The sequence below is a fragment of the Lissotriton helveticus genome, chromosome 2_1 (assembly GCF_964261635.1).
Source record: "Lissotriton helveticus chromosome 2_1, aLisHel1.1, whole genome shotgun sequence".
Lineage (NCBI taxonomy): Eukaryota > Metazoa > Chordata > Amphibia > Caudata > Salamandridae > Lissotriton > Lissotriton helveticus.
The window spans coordinates 2,073,433,163-2,073,458,901 of record NC_136059.1 but is presented as its reverse complement, the minus strand read 5'-3'; the positions used below and the strand labels follow the sequence as shown (position 1 = coordinate 2,073,458,901).

The 25,739-nt window shown below is 44.3% G+C and overlaps 1 protein-coding gene across 2 annotated transcripts in view; it reads right to left on the bottom strand.

The window, feature by feature from the left end:
- Positions 1–24,700, bottom strand: part of ANXA10 (annexin A10) — a 343,058-nt gene extending 318,358 nt beyond the window's left edge. The window contains exon 1 of one of the 2 annotated variants that reach the window (XM_078677668.1): positions 24,622–24,700. In XM_078677668.1, coding sequence (XP_078533794.1) covers positions 24,622–24,661 — 40 coding nt within the window. In that variant the 5' untranslated portion in view covers positions 24,662–24,700. The remainder of the gene's footprint in view (positions 1–24,621) is intronic. The other variant, XM_078677669.1, reaches the window with a different exon arrangement.
- Between the last annotated feature and the right edge of the window lie 1,039 nt (positions 24,701–25,739).

The window sequence follows — 25,739 nt, the reverse complement described above, 5'->3', positions numbered from 1 at the left end:
AAACAGGAAAAAAGGAAAAAGCAGTGCACAGCTAGTGTCTTTTATGTCCATGTCATATTACCTGGCTGCTGGGCATTTTGCAATTTCTATGGTGGTGGACAAATCCACTGTGGGCATCGCTCAATTTTTAAAATAACATCGAAGTACTTGAGGATTATTCCCACCACCCGTGTACTTGTTGATGCCTCAGGCTTCATAGATCTGCAAAGTTGTTGTCCATCCCTGGCAGAAGCTCCTCTAAGAGGAGGATCTAGTTTCAGATAGCCCAATTCCAAATCAAATGTGCCAACACTGACAACTGGCATGAGTGGGTTGGTGTTTTTTGATCTAATGCATGCCAGTCATGTTGGAAGACCAGGCTAGGCATTCTTGCTTTAAATGAGCATACAGAAACTCAGTGCAAAATTGATCTCTGTCAGCTCTAGAAAGTTATGTGATGCCTTCATTTTTCCAGCTTCCAGGTACCCTGACCAGACATGTCATTCAGATGTGTTTCCCACCCTGTAAGTGGGGCATCTGATGTAGTGGTCACCAGTGACAGAAGGTCTAGAAATGAGCTGCCTAGTAACAGGTTATAGTTCTACCATTTCAAATTCTGCTCACCTCTTGATTCAACCAACACTAGATCTTACCATTGACCCGTTACTTGTGACCATCGCCTAGACGGACACTCCTGTAGTGAACGCTTGTTCAGCTGAGTTGGTGGCATTACGGTTATGTAGGAGGCCATCATTTTCAACAGTTTCATGATCATGCTCACTGTTGGAGGATGTAATGTCTGGAAAACAAAACAGGAAGCAGCCTTTGAAATACCATCACCCTCTCCAGGTTGGGATAGGCTTTGCGTGCCTCAGAGTTTAGAACTGCCACTAAAAAGGTCAGCATTTTCTGAGGGTAGAGATGGGAATTTTTGTTGTTGATTGTTAATCCAGTCTGTGCAGACGCGACATTGCTGCTTGAGTGTTTGCCAGGTATTTATGATGGCTGATGCTCTTTATCAGGGTAACACCCAGATACAGAAATACATGAATGGTGCTCCAGCACGATACTCTGTGACCACTGCTAGGCACTTGGTAAAGACTACTGAGCCTGTTGTGACTCCAAAGGGTAGAACTTTGAACTGGTATTGTTGTCCACTCAACAAAAACCTGAGGTAGAGATGGTATGCCAGATGAATGGGAATGTGAAAGCAGATGTCCTTGAGATTTAGGGCTGCCATGTGATCTTCTGTGCAGAGCCGTGTAATGATGTCCTGCAGGGTTCTCATCATTAAATGCTTGGATTGGATGAATTGATTTAGTGCTATGAGGTCAAAGATAGGCTACACTATACCATTGTCCTTGTGCGTGAGGAGGAACAGGAAGTAGGCCCCTTGATTCGACTGTTGAAGGGACACCAGTTTGATGGCATCATTGTTGAAAGGTGCTTGCATTTCCTCCTGCAGCAGTTGCTGATGGTCCTGTCTGATTACATGACGGCAAAGTGGGATGTTTGGGGGTGTGAAACTCCAAGCAGTATTCTTGCAGTACATAGACAGGATCCACTTGTAATATTAAATCTAGGCATAATTGAATGATGTAACTTTAAATTAATCCCACTTGACAAATGTGTATAGTATAGTTCAGTTTCCCTAGTCTGGTTTGGGTATATAGGGTAGCCTATGTTCACACGTTCTGTTTGGAAGAAAGCCTGCCTGAGAAGGAGACATTAATGGAGATCTGACCTAAACCAGTTCTGAATGTGAAGACAGAGAACACACCATTCTTACATAGGAGGGGCTGTTCAGCCATGTATCGTTCTAATTCCAAGTTCTCTCTAAACAAGGAGGAAGTGCTCCACAGAGTACCAAAAGGACTGCTGTGCAACTAGATGTCTGACATTCAGACTCCCAAAGGTGAGAAGACATCACTTGGAATCTATAGGAAGAGCTGTCTTCCTGTCCCTGAAGTGCCTGGTAGTACCCTGCCTCAGAGAAGAGAGAAGGAGTGAGCCAACAATATAAGAGGAGTATGGCCTGTATGGAGAAGAAGTGTTTGAGCAACAAATTCACCAGACACCACCTATGGATAAAGGACCCTGCAGAGAACCTTGAACTCAAGCTCTCCATTTTCTCACCATTGGCCGGAAGAGGGATGACACTCGGAGGACAGCCTGTATTCCTGACTGCAATTGCCTCCTGACTTTGCCCCCCCCACCCTCCATTTGCTTTTGGGATGCGAGCTTCAGGCCAGCACACAGGCTGCCAGTGCCACTTTCGTGAGTAGAGGGAGGACACAGACTAACAGGTGCTTAGGCCTAGCTGAGGCCTGCTACGAGTACTTGCTTTGATGACTAAGACGGAGAGTGCATACTTTGGCAGAGAAGGCTGAGCATTGTACCTGTGCTTAAGACCTGCACCAGAGTTGTCCTATTCTATAGAAGAGGGGCGGGTGAATGGTGAGCACAGGGGGATACTTGCTGATGTAGAATGGCTCTGCAGAATTCTTTGCAATTGTAGTTTGTAGTATATGTACAGGCTGGTCAAACAGTTAGTTAAAAAGCTGCAGGTATTTGTTGAATGCTGAGCACACACAAACATCAATCTTGTAACCAACATAGCAGACAAAGACAAACTGCCTAACTACTGAATAAAGATCTTAACTTTCTAAGTCTTTTAGTTGTTGTGATGTCCAAACAAGTATGCAGTAAGTCAGTTAAGAATATGTCAGTCCATGCATGGTCGTTATGGATATGCCACACCCAAAGATTGGTCAACCGAAATGTCCAAAATGCCACTTCTGAAAAATATAAATGCTGACAAATGTGTTCAAAAACTGAAACCACCTAAATGCTGCCCATCTAAAGACCCAGGCATCATACTTTCTGCAAATACACCCTATCCATTTGTTTGGTCCATATTGGGTGTTTGAATACACAAGATGAGTTATGGCCCCACTCCGCCTTCACCCACTGTCGTCACACATGCCTCTCAACTTCTCAACCTTTTCTTTTCTCTTTCGTTTTCTTACCCTTTCCTCCCTCTCCAAGTCTATTTTTGATTTTCTTCCTAAAAGTTTAACTCCGGCTCACACTCCTCTAGTCATACATAAGTCATTTTCTTCCCTCTGCCGCTTCTCACCTTACTATAAAACAAGCATATATTTAATCTTGCTCTACAGTAGTACGTGTTGTATAGCTTGTCAATTACATTTGCTAACAATTCATATCATAAATAGGGCTCCCAGTTTAATGGTATTTATTTTTGGGGAATTTTTTCTGTATTTATCCACATTTATTTTTGCCACGAGCAAAAGAACACGCTACAGCTAGTATTTTTCCACATTTATTTAAATTGACAATGCACACATGCACTCAGTTGTTATTGGTCAACACTATACATTCATCTGAAAACTTTTCCATTTGCAGAATGTCCCAAATATTCTTAAAAGTGCTATCACAAGCCATTTGTCTCAGAGCCTTGCAGTTTCTGTCATCGGCAGAGTGCCACATCCTCTCCCCCAATGAACACCATACTCCCCCAATGAGAGAAAATCACGCTGCCTTCAGCTGCAACCCAATTGTGCCCCACCAGTGCTAAAGCTGTTCCTGGCCATCACTATGAGGATTGATTTGTGTGTGCAGAAGAGAGCAAGCATCTGCAATGCAATAGGTCTCACATTTACGCTAGTTTAAGCTATTGGCATTGTAAATGACAATGCCTTTTATTTATCTGTTTTAAAAACCATAACAGAAATAAAAGGCATTGTCATTTACAATACCAATAGCTCAAACTCAAGTAAATGCGAGACCTATTGCACATGCTTGTTTTTTTAAGTGAGTGCTTGAAGTAGGAGAACAGAAAAACAGACGCAACAAAAAAAACAGTCAAAAAGGGTATTAGAAGCTAATCTGTAGAAAACCAAGGGCATACTAACTCACATGGTAAATTGGGCAAATCAAATGCTGTAAATGTTTGCAGTGAGCACGTTTGCAAACGTGTAGAAACCACCGCAATGGAGCGCACACCGCTAGCCCCTCCTCCGGATCGCCCCTCGGGATTCTGGTACTTGTAGTTCAATAGTGGATCACCCAGGTGGGTGCAAGTCGGTACTTGTTGGACTGATGAATCTCTAGACCCGATACATGTCCCGGGTTTTTGGGTATCGCCCGAGACATGGCTCGAGTTTCGGGATAACTTCCCTCATCAGTAGAGAAATGGTTAGGGGTGGAGGAGAAGGCCGCCAAACAACCGTCAATGGCCTCGATGCCCGAACCGGCACGCAGGGCAGCATCCAGGAGCCCATCGGCTCAAAGCTCAAGGGAGCCAATTAATAGAAACCACCGCAATGGAGCGCACACCGCTAGCCCCTCCTCTGGATCGCCCCTCGGGATTCTGGTACTTGTAGTTCAATAGTGGATCACCCAGGTGGGTGCAAGTCGGTACTTGTTGGACTGATGAATCTCTAGACCCGATACATGTCCCGGGTTTTTGGGTATCGCCCGAGACATGGCTCGGGTTTCGGGATAACTTCCATCATCAGTAGAGAAATGGTTAGGAGATTCATCAGTCCAACAAGTAACGACTTGCACCCACCTGGGTGATCCACTATTGAACTACAAGTACCAGAGTCCCGAGGTGCGATCCGGAGGAGGGGCTAGCGGTGTGCGCTCCATTGCGGTGGTTTCTATTAATTGGCTCCCTTGAGCTTTGAGCCGACGGGCTCCTGGATGCTGCCCTGTGTGCCGGTTCGGGCATCGAGGCCATTGACGGTTGTTTGGCGGCCTTCTCTTCCACCCCTAACCAATTTCTCTACTGATGAGGGAAGTTATCCCGAAACCCGAGCCATGTCTCGGGCGATACCCAAAAACCCGGGACATGTATCGGGTCTAGAGATTCATCAGTCCAACAAGTAACGACTTGCACCCACCTGGGTGATCCACTATTGAACTACAAGTACCAGAGTCCCGAGGGGCGATCCGGAGGAGGGGCTAGCGGTGTGCGCTCCATTGCGGTGGTTTCTATACGTTTGCAAACGTGGCTGAGCCTAACCACTTTACACTTATTTACAGAATTGTAAGCAACGTATAATAATATTTAAATATGTTTTTTAATTTTTAAACAATATCCAAAAAATGGATCATAAACAGCTATACACTCAAACAAATCATCGTACAGTATTAAAACAATATTGCCACTTAAACTGGAGAGCACGCTAATTTTACTGTGATTTACCTTGTACAATTCCACTGAGCCGCAAAATGAATAAAATAAAACTGTACTAAGTATCAACGATGGCAAGGTATAATGATCGGTGAAGCCAGTTACTCTGTTACCAGGAGTGTTTAGACTTTTTCAAAACAGTTTTAGATTGCACCAACAAAAACAATTTCGAAAAACTACAAAACAAAAATTACCACAACCTTGTTGAAGTTAGGTGACGAGTATACCAAAACAAACAAGGCGGGGAAAATATCACGAAGGGCAAAGGCTGCACAGTCTAACGTCCCAGAACTGGGCGTTGCGTCGTTATCAGGGCACATCAAGTCTGCCTGTGGCCTCTGAGTGGCACCCGATTAAGAAGGGGGGGAGAGAAGGACAGATAGCCCAAGGGGATAGGGAGGGGCCAATCGCTGGGAACCTGGGACGGAGAGACTGTACATCGAACTCAGAGTGACTGTTCCACCATAACCACTTTAATGGCTCTCTAGCTGGGTTACCGTGCAAATCACAGGAATCAACGAATGCCTAACGTTTACCTATAAGAAGTGTCCATGGCGCCTAGCTTGGAAACAGGACTCCCTGTCACAGGAGCATGCCTCTCGGCTACAGAAAGTGCTTGAACTGAAAGTAAAAAGGTACAGATACTCCCATTCCAGAATACCTGACCGGAACAGCATGCAAGATCTTGCTGCCTGGATGTCCGCAAACTGTTTAAAACTGAACGGCAGCAAGACTGAGGTGCTCGTGGTGGGGAGTGGCCCGGCTGCGTGGTCATCGGCGTGGTGGCCGCCCTGCCTGGGTGAAGTCCCAGTCCCCTGCCGTGAGGCCAGGAACCTTGGTGTGTGGCTGGATAGGGACCTTGCCTTCGGCCCACAGGTCGGTCGGGTGGCGGGGGTATGCTTCAGTGTCCTGAGAGCCCTTAGGAAAGTGTTAGATCTGCTTCCCATTTCTGCTCGAAAGACGCTGGTGCACGCCCTCGTTACCTCCCGACTTGATTATGGGAACCTGCTCTATCTGGGGGCCACGGGCAGGGTCATGGGCCGCCTGCAGGTTCTTCAGAACGCGGCGGCGCGGCTGGTACTTAGGCTCCCCAGGAGGTCTTCCGCTAAACCAGCTTTGCGGGCCCTCCATTGGCTTCCCATTGAGAGGAGAGTGGAGTTTAAGGCCCTTGCCACATGTCACCGCATTTTGAGCGGCAAAGCACCTAGACCGCTCCAGAGCCTAATAACCCACTATGAGCCCACACGCAGTCTACGGTCTTCTAAGACTGGGCTGTTAAAAATCCCCAGAGTATTTAAGGCACGCATGGGAGGCAGGTCTTTTAGATACCTCGCTCCCAAACGTTGGAATGCTCTCCCGCTGGAACTGCGACTTGAACCCTCTGAAGTCCTGTTCAGAAAAAAACTGAAAACACATCTATTCAGCAGATAGCCTTGTGGGGGAGGAGGGGGGACAGTTACTTCACTTATCACAGCGCGGGGACACGCCAGTGGCGTAACCAGGCGCTTAATAAATGTCCAAATAAATAAATAAATAAACAGAGAAACGTCCCTCCCATTTACAAAGTATTGCTTCAAAGCAAAGGCGTGCAGTTACTCTGCCTTGTAAATAAAAGAACTGTAGGTTCTCAGTACCTGAAAGTACCTCCTGCCCATTTAAAGCAGAGGCTGCAAGGTGTAGTTGAAAGAGTTATCGGGCTCCCTGCCATGTTCTAGTCATGCGAGTTTCAAACACTGTCAAGGAATGTTACTGTATTTCCACCCCCCCCGCCCTCCACCGGACGTTACACAGTCTTTATCCTCCACCGCAGTGGTCCCAGGCTTTCCACACCACAACCATCAGGGCGTTCTTATGTCTTCTGAACCCAGACCCAGGTGCCCCAGGGTTTAACACTCTCCCTCTAAGACACTTCCCGGAGTGAGCTGCATATGTCCAGTCTCGAACTGACTCGCCGACCCATTGGGAAAACAGATGCGCAAAAATGTTGTGAATAGAGGCTCCTTATCTGACTCTGGTAGGGGCTCTATGAAGGGGTTTAAGAACATCAAGGCCTCATCAACAAGTAAATGGTGTTTCAAAGACCTGTGAAGTACTCAGGTGTGGCTGGCACTCTGTGTGTGCCCGGGAAGCTGTCTCAGCCCGGGCTGACACCTCTTAACCCTCAAAGGAGGGGGGGACACCAGATGGTTGGGGGTGTGATTCTATTGATGTTAATGAAGACCTCCCTCGAGGGGTGGAGCGGAGCCCCGGGAAATGGCTGGGGTATCAATAAAAGCTGGTACTGTAGGCAGGTCTGCTGGATCATGGCAGCACAGCAACATGTACTAGTATTTTTCCATTTTTATGTATAAATACAGATAAAGAAAAACTTGTTTTCCGCCTGTATCTATATTTAAAAATCTGTAAAAACGGAAAACCGGGAGCCCTAACTAACATGGTGCATTTTTTTTATTTTAGCTTAAGTCGTAGGCTTAATTTCAAGACACATTTCTGAATTGATGCTTAGATTCCTGTGTGGGTTTCGTAGAAATGTTACATGTTTTTGTGCTTTACACTGCAGGTGTACAAACGCTTTATTACTGAATAGCAAGGTCATTGTTTCCTTAGCTAGTTGAGGTATGAAGAAGAGACAGTTGGCATAGGCTAGCGAAGATAAGGTGGAAGGAGGTCTGTTTGCATGGGAGATGGAGAGGAGACCAAGGACAAATGTTTGCAAAGGAGTATACATGGAGAAGGCTGTGGAAGGAACCGAATTCATAATAATAATAATAATAATAATAATATAGAATTTTCTAAAGCGCGAACAGCTACCTCAACCAGGAGGTGTCCCGGCGCTACAGAGTACAGTTTGACCGTGAGGACTAAGCAGGATAAGTGACTAGCGTGGTTGGGTGAAGAGCCATGTTTTCAGCATTCGCTTAAAGCAAGGCTCGGAGGGGGCCTGCTGGAGGGCTGGGGGAAGGGAGTTCCAAAGTTTTGCCACGTTAGCTGAGAACGTCCGTCCTCCTAGCCGAGCTCTTTTTGCTCGAGGAACAGCAATCTGAGCACGACTGTTAGATCGGAGGGAACGGGCTTGAGTATATCTCGGTAATCGGGCTTTCAGATAGTTAGGGCAAGTACCATACAACGATCTGTATGCCAGGGTGAGTGCCTTGAACTTAATTCGGCTAGCTACCGGTAGCCAGTGAAGTAGTAGGAGATGCGGAGAGACCAAATGCTTGAAAGGAATTCGCATTAACAGTCTCGCAGCCGCATTTTGGACCAGTTGTAATCGCCGTACCAGGTATTTGGGTAGGCCCAGGTACAAGCCGTTAGCGTAATCCAATCTAGATGTTACTGTGGCATGGATTACAGATTTTCGGCAATTTACCGGTAAGAGTCTTAGAATATTACGTAGATTCCTTAGCTTACATAGGCAGTTGCCAGCTGTTTGCTGGATGTGGGATGTAAAGGATAGCTTGTCATCCCACCGAATTCCCAGGTTTTTAGCCGCATGGCTGGGTAAGGGAGCTTCTCCCATCTCCGTCGGCCACCAAAGATCAGAGGGAGGGGGTGGGCCTTTGCCAAAAAAAATTACTTCTGTCTTATTGGCGTTAAGTTTCAGTCTGTTTGTGTTCATCCAGTAGGCTATATCTTGAAGGCAACCTTTGAAACTCAAAAAGGACGCTTCCGACACCTCTGAGTACGGGAACACCAGCTGGGTGTCATCAGCATATGAGATTGCTTTGACTCCCCAGTTGGCAATCAACGTAAACAGAGGGGCAACATATAAATTAAATAGCAAAGGGCTGAGAGCAGACCCCTGAGGGACGCCGCAACTAAGGGGTTTCGGTGTTGAGGAGGATGTCCCCAGCGCCACCTTCTGTGTTCTTTGGGACAGATATGATTGAAGCCAGCCCAAAGCCTGACCCTGGATGCCTATCTCAGCCAGGCGTGACAGCAATCTATCGTGGTCGACCGTGTCGAAAGCCGCCGACAGATCCAGGAGCACCAGCATTGCTGAGTCTCCTGAATCCATCGACCACCTCACCGACTCTGCCACCTCGATTAGTGCTGTCTCTGTACTAAAACCGGGTCTAAAGCCCGATTGTGTCTCATGCAGTATGTTATTCTCTTCAATAAAGTTGTTAAGTTGGCGCTGGATTGCTTTCTCAAGCATTTTGCCTGGAGCTGCCAAAAAAGAAATTGGGCGCAGATTACTCAGGTCCAGGGGGTCCCCGTTAGGTTTTTTCTTTAGTGGGAGAAGAGTGGCATGTTTCCAGACATTCGGGAAAATCCCGGAGGAGATGGACGTGTTCCATATTTGCTGGATTGTGGGGGCTACAAAAACAGCTATGGTGCTCCATATTTTTGGCGGGCAAGGATCGTCCGGTGAGCCTGATTTAGATCGGTTTAATTCTTGCAAGACCGTGTCCAGGGTTATGGGCTGAAATTCTGACAAGGTCGGACAATCTGATACTGTTTCAGCTAGATCAGTTTTTTGAGTTTTCTTATCTGGCCCAAAGGACTCATAGACTAGTTTGATTTTTGAGTCAAAAAAGTCTGAGATCTTGTTACACATCAAGGTTGACGGGTGTATCTCCCTCTCAACACAGCGGGGTTTGAGGAAGGACTGTACTATTTTAAATGTTTCTTTACTTGAATGTTCTGCTTTCAGAATCGAGTCCGCGTAGAACAGTTTTTTTGCTTTTCTGATCGCTTTGTGCAATTTATTGGAGGCTACCTTATATCTGGCTTTATTTAGAGGATCGTAGTTTAGTCTCCAGAGCCTCTCCAGCTTTTTGCAGTCGGACTTCTGAGCTCTAAGGCCCTGCGAGAACCAGGGAGCCGACGGCGAACTGCGTTTAGATATAGCTAGTGCAGCCGGTGCGATTGAGGACACCATATTCCCAACCCAGTCATTAAGCATCCGAGCATCTATGTCGGCATTACAGGTGAGGGTGGGCATATTCTGGGCTAGAACTGGACCCATGGAAGCAGGGGTTAGTTTCTTCCACTGTCTTTTCATAAAAGAGCGTTTACTTGACCCAGGTTTGTCCGCCGCTAACTTTAATTGAAATGGGATCAGGGAGTGGTCTGACCATATCAGTGGTAGCGGAGGGTCAGCGACGGCCTTATCGATGTTAGAAAAAATTAGGTCAAGCGTGTGGCCTGCTCTGTGCGTGGGGCCTGCGTTTAGAAGGCTTAGATTGGCTGTGTTCAGTGTTGACCTCAATATATCAGCGGGGACACAGTCCTCCCTGTCCATATGTATATTAAAGTCTCCAACCACAAGAAATTGGGGATGAAGGAGGGAGCTCTGGATGATAGTATCCAGTAGCGAAGTCAGATTGTGATCTTCCCTACCCGGAGGGCGATAGATCACTAATCCCGCTAGGGATAGTTGATGGCCCACCTGAAAGCAAAAATGGAGCCCCTCAAATCCCGGATTCGGAGTGGGGGCTGAGGAACTGAGTGTGAGCTGTTCTTTAAAGATAACAGCCACACCCCCCCCTCTTTTATCGCCTGTCCGGTTGGCTAAGCATATTTTATAGCCGGAGGGTACTGCTAGTGCGATAGAGGAAATATTCTCTTCATTTAGCCAGGTTTCTGTTAGAAACAGTGCATCCCATTGATGCTCTTCCAGTAGTAGCCAAATTTCATCCGCGTGTTTTGCAAGAGATCTACAGTTTAGCAGGCCTGCTCTGAAGTCCCTGCTGATCAGTGGCTCTGGGTTGGCGGGGTCTTCTACTCTTGCGTCGTCCAACGCTCTAAGTAGTGTCCCACATTCTCCACAAGTACGAGGGAGGGTGGTGGTATCAAGGTTGATCCTATGAGAGCAGGTAATTGCCCCATTGTTAAGAGACCTAAGATTGTTCCGTGACCACACGATCCTTCCCCTATGTGCATCCTCGCCGGCAGCATGTCTGGCCGCGGACGCGGTCTGGTCGTGGACGGGCGCAGACGGGCTTGCCTTAGGCGCGCCTTCGGCGCGCAAACGGCGTGCCCGCTGCGCGTCCGGAAGATGCACATAATAAGTAGGAAGTAGGTATGAGAGGGGGTGTGTGGCCAGATGATAGTGGGCGTGGCCTGTGTGTCCCGGGGGATGGCGGCAACACGATCAGGATTCCCGCGGCAGCGTTTCTGACCCGCTGCGCGGTAGTGCCCAAGGGAGAGTGAGGTAAGTATTGTTTAAAATCACAAAAATACACAATCCAAATTTTTAAAACAGCGAGCAACTCTCCCGGCTTTCCGCCTCAGGAGGTCATGGTGTTCTGTGTCGCGCTCGCCAGTCAGCGCGCTTTAAATACCTATGTGGCGGTGGGCGTGGCCAGATGGTAGTGGGCGTGGCCTGTGTGTCCCGGGGGATGGCGGCAACACGATCAGGATTCCCGCGGCAGCGTTTCTGACCCACTGCGCGGTAGTGCCCAAGGGAGAGTGAGGTAAGTTTTGTTTAAAATCACAAAAATACACAATCCAAATTTTTAAAACAGCGAGCAACTCTCCTGGCTTTCCGCCTCAGGAGGTCAGGGTGTTCTGTGTCGCGCTCGCCAGTCAGCGCGCTTTAAATACCTATGTGGCGGTGGGCATGGCCAGATGGTAGTGGGCGTGGCCTGTGTGTCCCGGGGGATGGCGGCAACACGATCAGGATTCCCGCGGCAAAAACTCACGTTGAGACCATTGTGGAAATCTTCTGAGAAAAGCATTATGGGACATCTTTTGAATTAGATTTGGTATATGATGCATTGTAGCAAGGGCATAATCTTTTGATCTAAATTCTAAATAGGGATGCCACTTTAGGGTAAGAGTAAGGTTAGATAGGACTAAATGCTTTTCTCCAATGAAATACTGATGCAGGAATATTTTTTCATTTTTGTTTCTTGATTACTTATGTAGTAATTATAGAACTTGTTGTCCTTTTCTTGCTCGATAGAGTCATTTTTTTCCAAATATTTGGATTCCTTCTGTTTCCTATGAATTTTATATCTTTATGTTGAGATTTGTGTATGTCCATCTATTTTTGAATTAGTCATACATATTGACTAACCTTCATTTGGTTGTCGACCTGGGTTATTGTGTAGCCACAGTGGTTACACTGTAGGTTAATTTTTATTTGCGGAATTTTCTTGTTCCCCTTTACACTTTAATGCTGCAAAAAAGGAACATCGAGAGTTTGTCATCAGAGAATTCCTAAGTAAATGGGCCCAGGCCCTTTCTGGAACAAGACAATGCTTTTTCTGGAACATTCACATTCCAGGAGTGTACTGATGGGTGGCTCAGGTGGTCCCATATTTAATCCTGAAGTCAACCTTTGGAGCTGGGGATTCCCTATACTTCTCCTACAGCTGGTTCTGGAATCTCCTTCCTTTTTCCTGTCAAGGCTTCAAGAAGTTTGAGGAGACAAAAGACCTGTGTCAGGTTCCTTTGTGTGTGCAGGAGGCAAAGCTCCTTGAAATGTAAGTAGGGCGGAGTACAGCTTGACCGCAAACCATCCTGTTCACACCAAATCCCCTATTGTATTACTATCTGGAAGGAATACACAAACCTCAACAGAAGAGCCATTCACAGTCATTAGAGCCAGGAAACAGACAAGAGGCACAAATTGTTAGGACAAGAATGTTTCAACTTTCTAAAACGAATTTGAAGGATTGGATGAAAGAACAGTCACTGCTTTGTAGGAAAAGGGTATAGTTGAGCTGAGTACCAAAAAGAAGCCCTGGGAAAAAAGTTCAAAACCCATGCCAATACCTTTCCCCATCCCTATCTTTCTCTCTCAATATAGGCATTCTCTAGCTTCTTTTTTTTTTCTTTCTCTGACCTCTCTAGCCTCTCTCTCATTCCTAGCGGTCTCTTTCCCACACCTCTATCTTTATTTCCTGTCTCTCCTTTTACTTACTGCCCACTGCGTCTGTTGTGATAAACCACTGGGAGCTTGGGAGAGTGATAGATGTGCCAAAACCAACCCCAATGGCTCTAAACCCCCGATGACCCCATCCCACCTCCCATAAATGGCCAGGGTGGGCGAGGCATAGGGTATATTGTTGTTACTGATGAAAGCAGAGGGAGATAGAGTGATAGATTGTGTGTAAAGATGTCTTCTTTTACTGATAGCAGTAAATTAACAAGTCATTTTAATGTTGTATTTTAATGTACTTCTAAGGCAATTTTGCTGAAACAATGAAGAATTTATATACCTATAGCAGTAGACATCGGATTGCATCTGGTGGTGAGGAGAGCAGAGTTCTGTTAGGTGTCAGAAATTGGGTTATTGGTTGAGGGGGTGAAGCCCTATTCAAGCATCAACCAAAGTCCTTGTCGGGGCGAATCACAAAAAGTCTTAACTTAGAGGCAACGTGAGAAGTATTTATGCAGAATTTAATCATTAATAAAGTGAATCCACAACACAAGAAAAATCTTACACTAATTTAGGAAATTAGAGGGAATCTTAATAAATTATGTGATGCCGAAACAACAAAAATCCAATCAGTAGAACTGGAGTTTTGAATATTTATAGTTTTAAGTGAAAAAAAAGCACATAAAAGGTCAAAGAGCCAATCGCGACATCTAGTCTGTTAACAGGGCAAAGTGGAAAGTTATGGCAGACGGTGATGGAGCACAGTTTGGACACACAAAGTCTCCGCTGACCTTCTGACTTGAACACATTCTGTAAAAATAAATAGGTGAATGTAAAGTTCAGAGGGGCAAGTCAGCCGGAAGTGTCTTCACCAGGAAGCCGCTGGTTGAAGTTGCAGTGAAGAGTTTTGCATTCAAACTTAGTCTCCTTTATGGAAGTCAAAAATATCCAGCAGGATGAAGCTGGAGGCTGTAGTCAAAGAGGTCTCCACAAATCTGGATGACCCTTTTGCGTGGAGCTGCTGAACAGGTTTGTGCTGTGGAGAAGAATGTTGCAGGAGCTGGCTCAGAGTCAGACTGACCGGCGATTAACCCTGGGGGGATCGGCAAGCAGTTGTTCTCTATTCTCAGAACACTATTTGTCAGAAAATGTTTTAAGTCCCTGGTTTTGTATTTGGGATATCTGGGCCCCTTTAGCACTACCAGGGGTCCAGGGCTGTAGAGGCACCATTTGGGGGTCAGGACTCACTCAGGCTGGGTGCCGGTGTGGATTAAAGATGGTTCGAGCCTTTTCTGTTCCTGAGGCTCTGATCAGGAGTACAGCCAACTAGCCCTTGGAGTAACTCTGGAAGTCTTTGGGTTCAATCAGGAAAGTAGGTCCCTAGCAGCAGGGCAGTCCTCTGAGGGCAAAGAGCAGGCTTCAAGAAGCTGGGCAGTACTCTTGGTTCAGCAGGACAGTCATCTGAAGTATGCAGCAGGCCTGCAAGATTCCCTTTGCATGTCAAGAATGTAACTGAAGAGTTGTTCTGAGGGTCCTATTGTTATACCTGATGTCAGGTTTGAAGTAAAAGAAACTTCTTGAGTTTTCTCTGTACTGAAATGACTGGAATTTTCTGTCTCCCTGTTTTGGCCCCAGTCTGTCTGCAGTCACAATAGGCTTTGTATGTGACCTGAGGCATTGTTTTTGAATTCCAAGTAGGGATGTGCACAGTCCCCCGGCACATCCTGCCTTGCATGGTCCAGCCTGCCAACACCCAGTCCCTCTATTGTGTGGCTGTCAGGGAGGAATACATAAAGACCAATTGCCTGACATACCTAGTCATGTGACGCAAGAAATAGGCTGCAGGCACCAAATGGTTAGGACAAGAAAATCCCAACTTTCTAAAAGTGGTATTTTCAGAATTGGGATTTATAATCCAATTTTACCAAGACGTCAATAATTACATTTCCACCTGCCCCCAAACAAAAGTTATCACATATTAAATGCAATAAGGTTACTCAGTATTATCCTATGGCAGAGGTAGGCCTAATAGTAGTGAAAAATTATTTTGTATGTTTTTCACTACTGGGACATATACATCTTAAAAATACTTGTTCAACGTTTTGAATTACAATGTACCCTGCCCTATGGGCTGTCTAAGGCATACATTAGGTGGGACTTATATGTAATGAAAAGGGAGCTTTACACTTGGCAAGGGGATTACTTTGACAAGTCTAATTGGCAGTTTACAACAACTAGTAGCATTTAAGCCATGAAGATATGACATGCCACTTTACTGGGGACTTATAAGTAAGATAAATGTGCCAATCAGGTGTATGCCAGCATTTCTATGTTTTAGGGAGAGAGCACAAGCACTTTAGCACTCACTGGTTAGCAGAAGTAAAATGCACATAGTCTAAATGCACTAAAAACGAATTCAGCAAAATTTCAGAGGAGTGTAGGCAAACATTTGGGAAAAAACCACCCTTAGGGAGACAGGTCTAACATGAGGTGAAACCAATTTTAATGCAGTTGGAGCTCGTGGACTATGTTATTCTGAAATTAATGTTTGTCGACCTGTGTATATGAAAGTTAATGTTACTATGAAAGATCTTTTTTTTGACGATTTTTATATACTGTTAACTAGACCCAGAGGTATCAGATCGCTTTATATGAGCACCAGTTAAATTACATACTGGAAGTATTCATTTTTGTTCGGCATGGGGAGCTTAAGTGATTTTCCCAGAATCACAGAATGTTGAGCGAGCGTCTCTGCCGAGACTTTTACCCAGTTCCCCTGCTCCGAGGTCGACCGCCCTAACCCTTAGGCCACATTCTCTCCCTTCTCACATCCTCTTTCCCTGCCACATTCTATGCTTCCTTGTTGTAACGTGATTGTGTTAGCTATATGTTGTTTTCTTGTATTGAACAAAAGGTTAGTGCACAGGGAACCTTCTTTGAAGCTGGAGAGTAGAGGTGACCAGGAATACATGTGACGACAGTGGAGGGGGCCCTCTCTTCCTGCCAAATGCATCATTAGCCAGCGGGTTGGTACTGAATTCAAGTACAATTTGTGATTTTTATTTTCTTACAGGCTAATAAGTAACAAGGATGTTCCCTCATACAGATCAGTGGGCAACTTATATTGTGACCATAGAAAACTTAACAGCATTAACAGCTTTGGGGAGAGAAAAAAACCCTATGAACCCACTACTTAAAAACATGTTTTTGAGCACTAAAATGTAAGTTAATGCCTTTCTCTGACAGTTCATGAAGACTGCTGTCTCTTTCTGCCGAGTTTCATTATTGCAAAGTCCAGTAGCTAAACATCCTACAATCAGTGCTGAAAATGGAATAGGGATGATATATAGAGGGCCTGTCCGCAGAAACATGCATCTCATACAGCGTTTGATACCAGATGTATGCGGAAGACACTCTTTCTCCCAAGAAGACGAGGGGAATATAGGAATCTAAGTACAAGGTTGCCGTGAAAATAATAAAATCGTGGAAACAACTGTCTGAATTTAAATGTCAGCACTAGGAGAGACTGATCTGTCTAGGAAAACACGTTTCTTAGTACAAACTTTGAAACTTTGAAAGAGATTAAGTTAGCTCCAGAATGAGCATTCCAGAGAATTGGGTGGCACCTAAGATACAGTGACCTCCACAGTTTTATCAATTCAAAGTTAAAATAAAGCTTTATTGGATGAGAACAAGGATCCAAGGCTCTTAATGACATAGCCCGGAAAGTTATATGCCGAGGTGCAAATCCCTGCACGAAATGAAGCTGGCCCTTTTACAAGACCACTCTTTAGATTCCTGTTGTTAGGAACATTTACAGCTGTTCGGTGCAGCTGTCCCTGAAAATCGCTCTAACAATATCATGATGAGTTTATTCAAAGGGCAGTGGAGAGAACATTATCTGTAAGTGAATAAAATAATTCCTCGCACGTGTAGCATGAAAAATTAAAACGATGTATTTTCTCATCTGGCTATGAAAACAAAATTGGTTCCGATCGGAAACATGATTGCAGTTATTGTGAGTATGCTCATATCGTTTTTTTCCGGGTCAGGAAGGGGACGGAAGCTGCTTGTTAAGTTACCAGCGGTCATTTGTCTCCTCGCATGCATTGCAAGCTGCCTACATAGACAGTAATTGTATTTTGGTAGATTCTCGCAGTTGATTACAAATACAGTACCAAGGCTTAGGTGTTCTGTAATCAGGGCTGGCGCTAGGGCGGTGCGACTGGTGCCACCTCGCCGGGACTGCCTTTGGGTGGAGGCGACCTATATTATGGTTTTAAAAACACCTGCAGCTACGTTCTTTGCCTCCAGCAAATTAGGGAATCTGCAGCTGAAGTGGTCATAGGGGGTCGCCAACAAACATTGTCTCACCAGGCGCCACCAGTGCTAAAGCTGGCCCTGTCTGGAATGTTTTCTTTCTATGATTTTGTATTTTTAGTTCATAAGCAGTCCAAAATACCAGAGCCCCATTGAACCGTGAGGCATTAGTTTTGCCAGAAGTCTGTGTTCCTAGGAAAATCAAGAGGGGGTGCCTAAAAGCTCACCAGCCGCCCCTCTCTTCCTATTTGCTGTACCAAAGGTAAATCTGATAGGCTGCATCAAACACTTTCTTATAGCTATTGTGAGGAGTTTGAGCAGACAACCTATACAGCGCGCTGGCCAGTTTTCCTGAGAGTACTCATGAAACATTCAACAAGGCAGCTGGCCTTTGGTCAAAAACATGTACTCTTCTGATACTTCACATTAAGATGACCGGTGAAGTCTCTGCATTCTTGACTGTTGAAAGGTGGGCTGATGTCAGATTTTTAGATCGCAGGAACATCCCATGTCGCAAAGATGCTGTCTAATCTATTGATGAGTCTTTCTTGAGTTATGGATGAGTGGTGTCCTATAAATGGAAAACAGGCATAACTCAATGCCAATTCTTTCCCATACATGTTTTGGCAATTCTGACATGTTTAAGATGCATCTAGTGGTTTTCGAGGAAAGGCAGTTGCATAGGTGACAAGTCTTCAATTCTCTTTCAACTCTCTCATCGAGTTGAGGAAACCAGGCTTGTTCTCGGAGAGCTCCTTTTGGTGCAGTGATTCCACAATGTCCTCCATGGGACACGTCAGTTATCTGTTGTCGAAGACTCTCTGTAATAACAATTCTCAAACGTCTCATGATTATGCCTTCTTGAATAATGGACAGTTCATCTTTAACATTTTTAAACTTCAGGTATTTACTCTCACTGGTTAGAGGTTGAGTGTGCTGGTTCCAAGACTGATGTGTAATAATATCTTTTAGTTTTAATATGTAAATATCTTGACTCATGGCAGTGACAATTTGTTCTAACCAAATGGCAGCTGTGGTGCTTTATGTAAGTTTCATCCATCTTAGAAGGGGTTCCATAGCACTGTAGATGCACTCTTGAGAAGTAGTCGGCAGGGTTTTGGTCTTTCCCTGGACAGTGCATGATTGTGAATTTGTATTCTTGTAATTGGAGACTCCAACATTCAATGCTGGGTGGCATCTTGGCCTTTGGATGGCCAAAGATAGTCAACAATACTTGATGATCTGTCTCAAGCATGAAATGTTTTCCATATAAGAATACATGGAAATGTTCATAAGCCCACATTACTGCTAAACTTTATTTCTCAGGTTGTGAATAAGCATATTCAGTTTGGGTCAAACTTCTGCTTCCATACACCACAATTCGTCTTCGAGCATTTGGTGTCTGCTGTGCTGTGCAAGGATTGTGCCTGACAAGCATCAACAACAACCTCTGTATGAAGCTTTGGATCAAAGTATCCCATTTCAGTAACGCTCTCATTAGCTTGTTTGATTCTGTTGAAAAGTTGCTTGCAATCACATGACCAATGAAATGAAACATTCTTTTTTGTCAATTCTGTCAAGTCACCGGAGCACTTATGGTGGCAAAGTCTTGTATGTATTTAGAACAGTAGCTGGCCATGCCAAAGAATGAACCTAACATGGAAACATCTTGTGGGGGACTGGCAATTGACAGCGCTCACGCTTTATCTGGATCAGGTGTCATACCCCTTGCAAAAAAGATATGGCCAAAGAAGTTTAGCTTTGTCTTATAGAACTCACATTTATCGCCTTTCAAAGTGAAACTTGCATCTGCAAGTAAACGACACTCTTGCATTAGAGCTTTATTGTGCTCTCTCTCTTTAGCTCTGAAACCAATATGTCATCATTATAATCAAACGCATTCATGACAGGCTGTGTGATACATCGAATGACATCTTGAAACAGTTCTGCAGCTGATGATATACCTAAGCTTAGTATTTTGTATAGGAACAGACCATTATGTGTTGAAAGGTTGTAATGTAACTATCCTTGAGTTCCAACTGATGATATCCTTTATTCAAATCAAGACGAAAGAAGACCTTCGCACAGTTCAATTATTTTTTTCCCCTCATGTCACCAAAAAGCGTCTGCAAAGCAAAGAAAACCGCGTCTAATGGCCCACCCAGCGGTCACAGCACTCGCCCTGGTCCATTCCACTTTCAACTCTCACCTATGTCAGTGAGATGGTGCAATCATAGGGACGAATAGTCAAAACCCAGGGATCGAGACCAAACCAGAAAAGGAGACCAGATAGATAGGTCAGGGCTCTTTGTTATTCTCTGATCGAGGCCACAAATTCTGACCGCAGCCCTGACCCAATCCTCTGCTGTCAGGGGAAAAGGGCCCATCCAGGTCAGACAGATTTCCCTCCTAGCAATAAGGATTAAATAAAAGAGCGACCTTCTATGAAGCCGCCTTACCAACAAAGTTGGTGGTCCATCATCCCCCGGAAGAATAAGAGTTGTATTTAATTTAGTCTCATGATCGAAAATCCCTTTAAGTGCTAGTCCTACAATGTCCCAAAAATTCTTCAAGCATGGACAATGAACGAAAATGTGAACATCATTGGCACCTAATCAGCCAGACTTCACACACTTGGGGGAGGTTAAGGTGCAAACTTAGATATTTTATGTGGTGTCAAATAAAGACGATTGATAGTAAAAAAGTGTTTTCGCTTCAAGTTAGCAGGTCTAACCGTGAGTAGAGAGTCTTCAATGAGCTGTCCCAAATTGGCTCGATGCCCTACTCTGGGAGGGTTCCTCTCTATACCGAATAAGGCGGTAATCACTTTCTCTCTTCTGCCACTAAAAGTCCTTCATACCACCATGCCACTTCCTTGTTCTTAAGTATAATGTCTTGAAGAGACAGCTCAGCTCTAATTCATAGTCACCCCCAATATCCCTTTTAGATGCCACAAACCAGGGGGATAATTGGATGAACTTTAAATCTGGACAGCTCATTGTTGGTTTTGATGTTCAATACTTCCCAGGGGTGAACTCCTTCCGATGATATTACGTCCAACCAAGTTGAGACCCCTGCCATTCTGAGTGGAACAGTGAGGACATCCTTGAAACATTCTGGTGTTCTGGGGAATCCCAAACTGGGGCAAAATCTGAAAAATATTGAATACCCCACCGCCTCCTGAGTCCATACCAAAGATCCAAGGCAGCTCCCAATACATTTAGCCGAACCTTCTTAAAGAAATTAGGAGCACCACATTTATATAGAAAACCCTTTACACTCCAAAGCCTTACCATTTCCCCCAAAAGGTTCCCCCAAGTGGAATCATCTGTTTTTGCAAGAAGCATTCAAATATTTTTAAACTGAAAGGCAACACAATGCCAATTAAAATCAGGTAAAGCGAATTTCTGGGCCCAAATGAAACTCAACACCCTCCCCTGGATTTTATCAATGCCTTGTTTGGGCAATCCAAGAGGGATAGCATTAAAAAGATAGGTTAGTTTGGGAAGGGTAACCATTTTTATCAAATTAACCCATCCATAGATTGTCAACGGAAGGTTTCTCCACCTACTTACTAAACGTTCAGTCTCTTTAGAGACCCTGGATAGATTCTAATGTAGGATTTTCTCTATATCCCTTACTATTGTGACACCTAGATATCTAAACTTGAGCCTTACTTCCCTCTCCCAGTCAGTGATGTTCCAACACATAACCTCAGTTTTGACAGTGTTGACTAAATAACCAGAGAGAGAGCTTAATTCCCCCAGTAATTCTTCTACTCTCAGAACCGAAGTCAAAGGGTCTGCCATATAAATTAATAAATCATCGGCATAGAGCGCGACTTTGCAGCTATAATTCGAGCAGCTAAATGGAACCACTAAGGTATCCAATCGCAACTGTTGGGCAATAGGCTCTATATAGATATCAAAGAGAAGAGGAGGTAAAGGGCACCCCTGCCGTGTACCTCTTAGGATATTAAAACTGGAGGACAATGTACCATTAAGAAAAATCCTGACCGAAGCCCCAGCATAAATGGCCTTAATTGTATTAATACATTTAGGGCCGAACCCCATTGAGCTCAAGACCTCCCAGAGATAGACCCAGTATACTCAATCAAATGCCTTAGCAGCCTCTAACGCCACTACAGCCAGAGGGACAGATCGTTCCATGGCAAGACCTATCGTGCAAATTAACTACTGGGTTTGAGCCTGTATATACCTCTTGGGATAAAACCCTATTGATCAGAATGGATAAGCTGGGGGGGTCAAGCTTGGCCAATCTCCCAGTTAAAATGCTCATAAAGGTCTTAAAATCCGCATTGAGCAGAGAGATTGGACAATCTGAGTCCACCCTAGTCGGGTCCTTAGAGGGTTTTAGAATAAAGACTATAGAGGCATCTTTCCAGGATTTACGGACCTCTCCACCTTGTCTATATATGGAATTAAACAGGGCTTCCAGGACTGGCATCAGCTCATCAATCAAAAGGCTATATACTTCATTTGGAAGGGCATCAGTGCCCTTCCTGCCCTTACTTATGCTAAAACAAATCTCCTCCTTAGTGATTGGATCGTCGAGAGCCTTGCAGCTTACACCTGTTAAATTAGGTACGTGAAACTTCCTCAACCAGCACTTAAGGTACTCCTGATCAGAGGAGATCTCTTCTCGATATAAGCTGGAAAAAAGAGAAAATAAACAGGCCTGCATATCCTCCTGCTTTCCTGAGGTGTCGCCCCTATCATTGACAACCAGCTTTTCGATAAAGTTCCTCAACCTGTCTGACCGGGCCTTCCAAGCGAGTATGTTCCAAATTCTGCATGGACTTTACATCCCACTGGGCTCTACATTTTTGATCAAGTAAGACCCTATATTTCATCCTTGCGTCCTCATATTGCTTCTGCAACCTTACCTGGACATCAGGGGACTGCATTCCAGCTTGGAGCAGGCTGCCTTCTAGTATGCCTACTCTGCCCTCTAAGGCTCTAAGGAGTTGAACGTTCAGCCCTTTTTTGAGCAGAAGACTGGCTTTGCAATTCCCCTCTGAGAAAGTTCTTAAACGTGTCCCATACGATATCTAGGGAGGCAGAACCAAAGTTGTCCCTAAAAAACTGCCTATATACTTGTTCTATCACACCACCTATCTCAGGATCAGATAAAGTGGCTCTCCTTAGAGTCCATCTAGAGCTCACAGGGCTAGAATACCCAACCAAAGAGAAAATCATAGCTGCATGGTCAGAAATATGGGCTGGTAATATATGTATAGATCATATTTTTTTCCACCATGATCCTATCAACAAAGAAATAGTCCAATCTAGAGAAGTGGCAATGTCTCTTACTATGAAAAGTAAAGCAATGCCTTGTACCCATCTTTTGTCTCCAGACGTCCAACAGGCCCAATTCTAACAAATAGTTTTTATCGTCCTCCTGACACCGTTCAATTGTGTTATCATGTTGGCGATGTGCAGACCTGGATGTTGTTCTCATTCAATTGCCTTGTTTGCTTGACACATATCAGCTGAGATGCGTACAGCTCCTTGTTAGAAATTCAGCCTTTTGCCCTGTTCACCCCCATTTTTTTTGCTGAATGATGCTGGAAGTACCTGAAAGATGCACCAACAGACACACAAGCTAAACTTACCATATCAAAAAAGAGTGGGAGAGGTTGTGAGAGAAGTATGTGCCAAGCGGGGAGGAGCAGGGGTGCACCAAGGAAGCCAGAGAATAGGGAGGGAAAATATTGCGAAAAAAACAAAAAACTAGAGGATGAATGGAGGAAGCAACAGATGAGGGAGGGGAGCGAAGGGGGAGCAACATGGAGAGGGACGGGAGGTCAAGGAGAAGGGAACTGGGAAGCAGCAAATGAGGAAGAGAACAACAAAACACAAGCACTCCTCTGGAGTGCTAAACAAGTAATGGCATTAAAAAAGAAATAAAAAATTAGTCCCATGTTGTCAGCAGTGAAAGTCTACACCATAGACAATCAAAAAGGAGGTTCAAAAGAGTTAAGCTCCTGGTGAAAACAGAAAGATAACAACAGAATAGGGAGGAAAGCTACCAACAAAGAGCAGGGAAATAAAAGTGACAAGAAAACCATATAATTATCAGAATTGGTTGACTTTCTATAGTATGTATACAATGTTGTCTGCAACAGACTGTAGTGAGACTGCAAAAACCAAAAAGAGAAAGGAAAAATAACAACCAAAAAACGAAATAGGTTGGAACAGGTTAAAAAAAGAAAAACGAGACAGCAAAACAAAAAGGAGGGTACAGGAGTAACACTAAAAGGAAAGAAAGTGTAAGTAATAAAAATATTAGTTTTGAAGTCTCGAAAAACCAGCTGAGGGCTAGAAGAAGTAGAAAATAAGAAGTAAATATTTTGAGTAATAGTGTTGAGAAGTCAAAAGTTAGCTTCTCCTGTCCAGGCAATTGGTCCACATTTGCGCTTTTACGGGCTGGTAGTAGCGAGCCCAGAAGGCTGAAAAAGTGTGGTCCGGTTTTGGAGAGGTGGGGGCTTTGTTACTGGGGGCCCGTTTTGCTGCAATGCTGCAATATTGGCCCCCAGTAGCAAATCAGCAGTGCCCCCCAGCACAGTACCCTGGACTGAGAGCTCCTGAGTGTGTCTTGTCTCCATGTGCTTTGCAGGGGGCCCGCACAAGTTTCGTTATGCCACTGGTGCTGGGTTTGTGGTTTTGTTATGCAGCAGTGCTTCGCACTTGCCTCCCCACTGGGTGCCGTGGGAAGGGTGGAGGGGGAGCGGTCGAATATATTGCCAGGGCTGTTTTTGGTTCCAAGTCAGGCCTTGGCCTTTTATGGTATTTGAGGTGGCACCTCCTGTTGGAATGACCTTTGTAAGTTGCCTTTCCTTGTATCCCGCCCTCAATTGAGTACCCAGCATGAGTCGTTTCTCAAAGTTTGAATGCGAATCAAATGTATAATTTATTCAAAAAGTAGATGCAGAGATTGACACAGGGGCGAGTGTTTTAAGCCATAAACAATAAACACAACAAAAAACTTTGACAAACCTTCCTAAACATTAAAGCTTGTTAAATTAAGAGCGTTTTTGAAATCCTTACTGCAATTTAGTAACTCATGTTTTATAGTACTTAGCAATTTGTAAAGAAGCTAATGCATTAAGCATGTTGTTGAATATGTTCATAGAATAGTGCATTAGTCTCCTGGATTTTCCACTTCATTGCTCTTTTCATTCGGATCAATTTAGAAATATTAATTGACAAAATTGCGTGTTGAAAAGGTCACGAAATGTACATACCAAATCCCTGCAGTGCACCCGCCAGCAATTGTGCATCCATGGGAGGATTGCAGTTTGGGTTTGGAAAAATTGTTCCTTGTACCTAAAAAAGAACAAATACACATATTATGTTTCTATTTTTATTTAAAAAAAAGGTTTAAAATAAAACGTGTTATATGCAAAATTTTCGGATAATTTAATAGAAACAATATTCTGTGACATACCGAAATATAATCTAAATGTAAAAATCTCTAACAAAGGAAAAGGGAGAGTTAAACTAGGTAAAATCTCATGTATTCAGAGAGGAGGCCCACTATGAAGCCGAAAAATACTGCTACTGTTTGTAGAATGTTTTTACAATAGCACCGTCTCCAGGGGAATGGAAATGTCCTTACAACCATGCACACTAGATGGGGTTAAATCAAAAATATATTTTATTACAAGTTAGGCATGGCCATATGCTAAATTACTCCTTAGGGATTATGTGGGTATCTGACTTTAAGGGAATTCACACAAATCTCCAGTAGTGCTATGTGAAGTCTGTGCAACTTGTAGATTTCCACCCACCACAATCGGCAGGAGAAAGAATAGTGGATATCTGTATTTCCAGCTAACTTCTTTCCTTTTTATTTCCACTTCTGAAATATTTTCTGTTTGAGAAGAACACCCACATGAAAAATGTGGTGTTTTTGCATCTTTTGCGTCCTGGCAAACTTCTGTCTACTATAGTTTTTAATAGTTTATTTACGCATTTTCAAAGGTGGAAGTGGTTGTGTAACTGTTATGATTTACCTATTCAAACCTTTCCCTTTCTTCTTCCCTCCACCCCTGCATGACCTTATTCTTAGAACATTCTGAATACTGTCTGTTAGAGTGTTGAGAAGTCTGTCAGGCTGCCCTGCGTGGCCAGAATGAAGACACTGTTATGAGGTACTCTGATCTGCGTTTATACCAAATAAAGTATTTTACCTCATACGTGGATTTTATCTTCTCTTTAGTAACAACAAAGGTCTCTCTCTCTCTGTTGGAAGTATTTTACATGCACTCCCTCCTAGATACTGCTTTAAATGATACTTTTCCATGCCATCTTGCTTCCCATTGAAAACTCCAAAAACTACCATTGTTTCAGATTTTTCCCA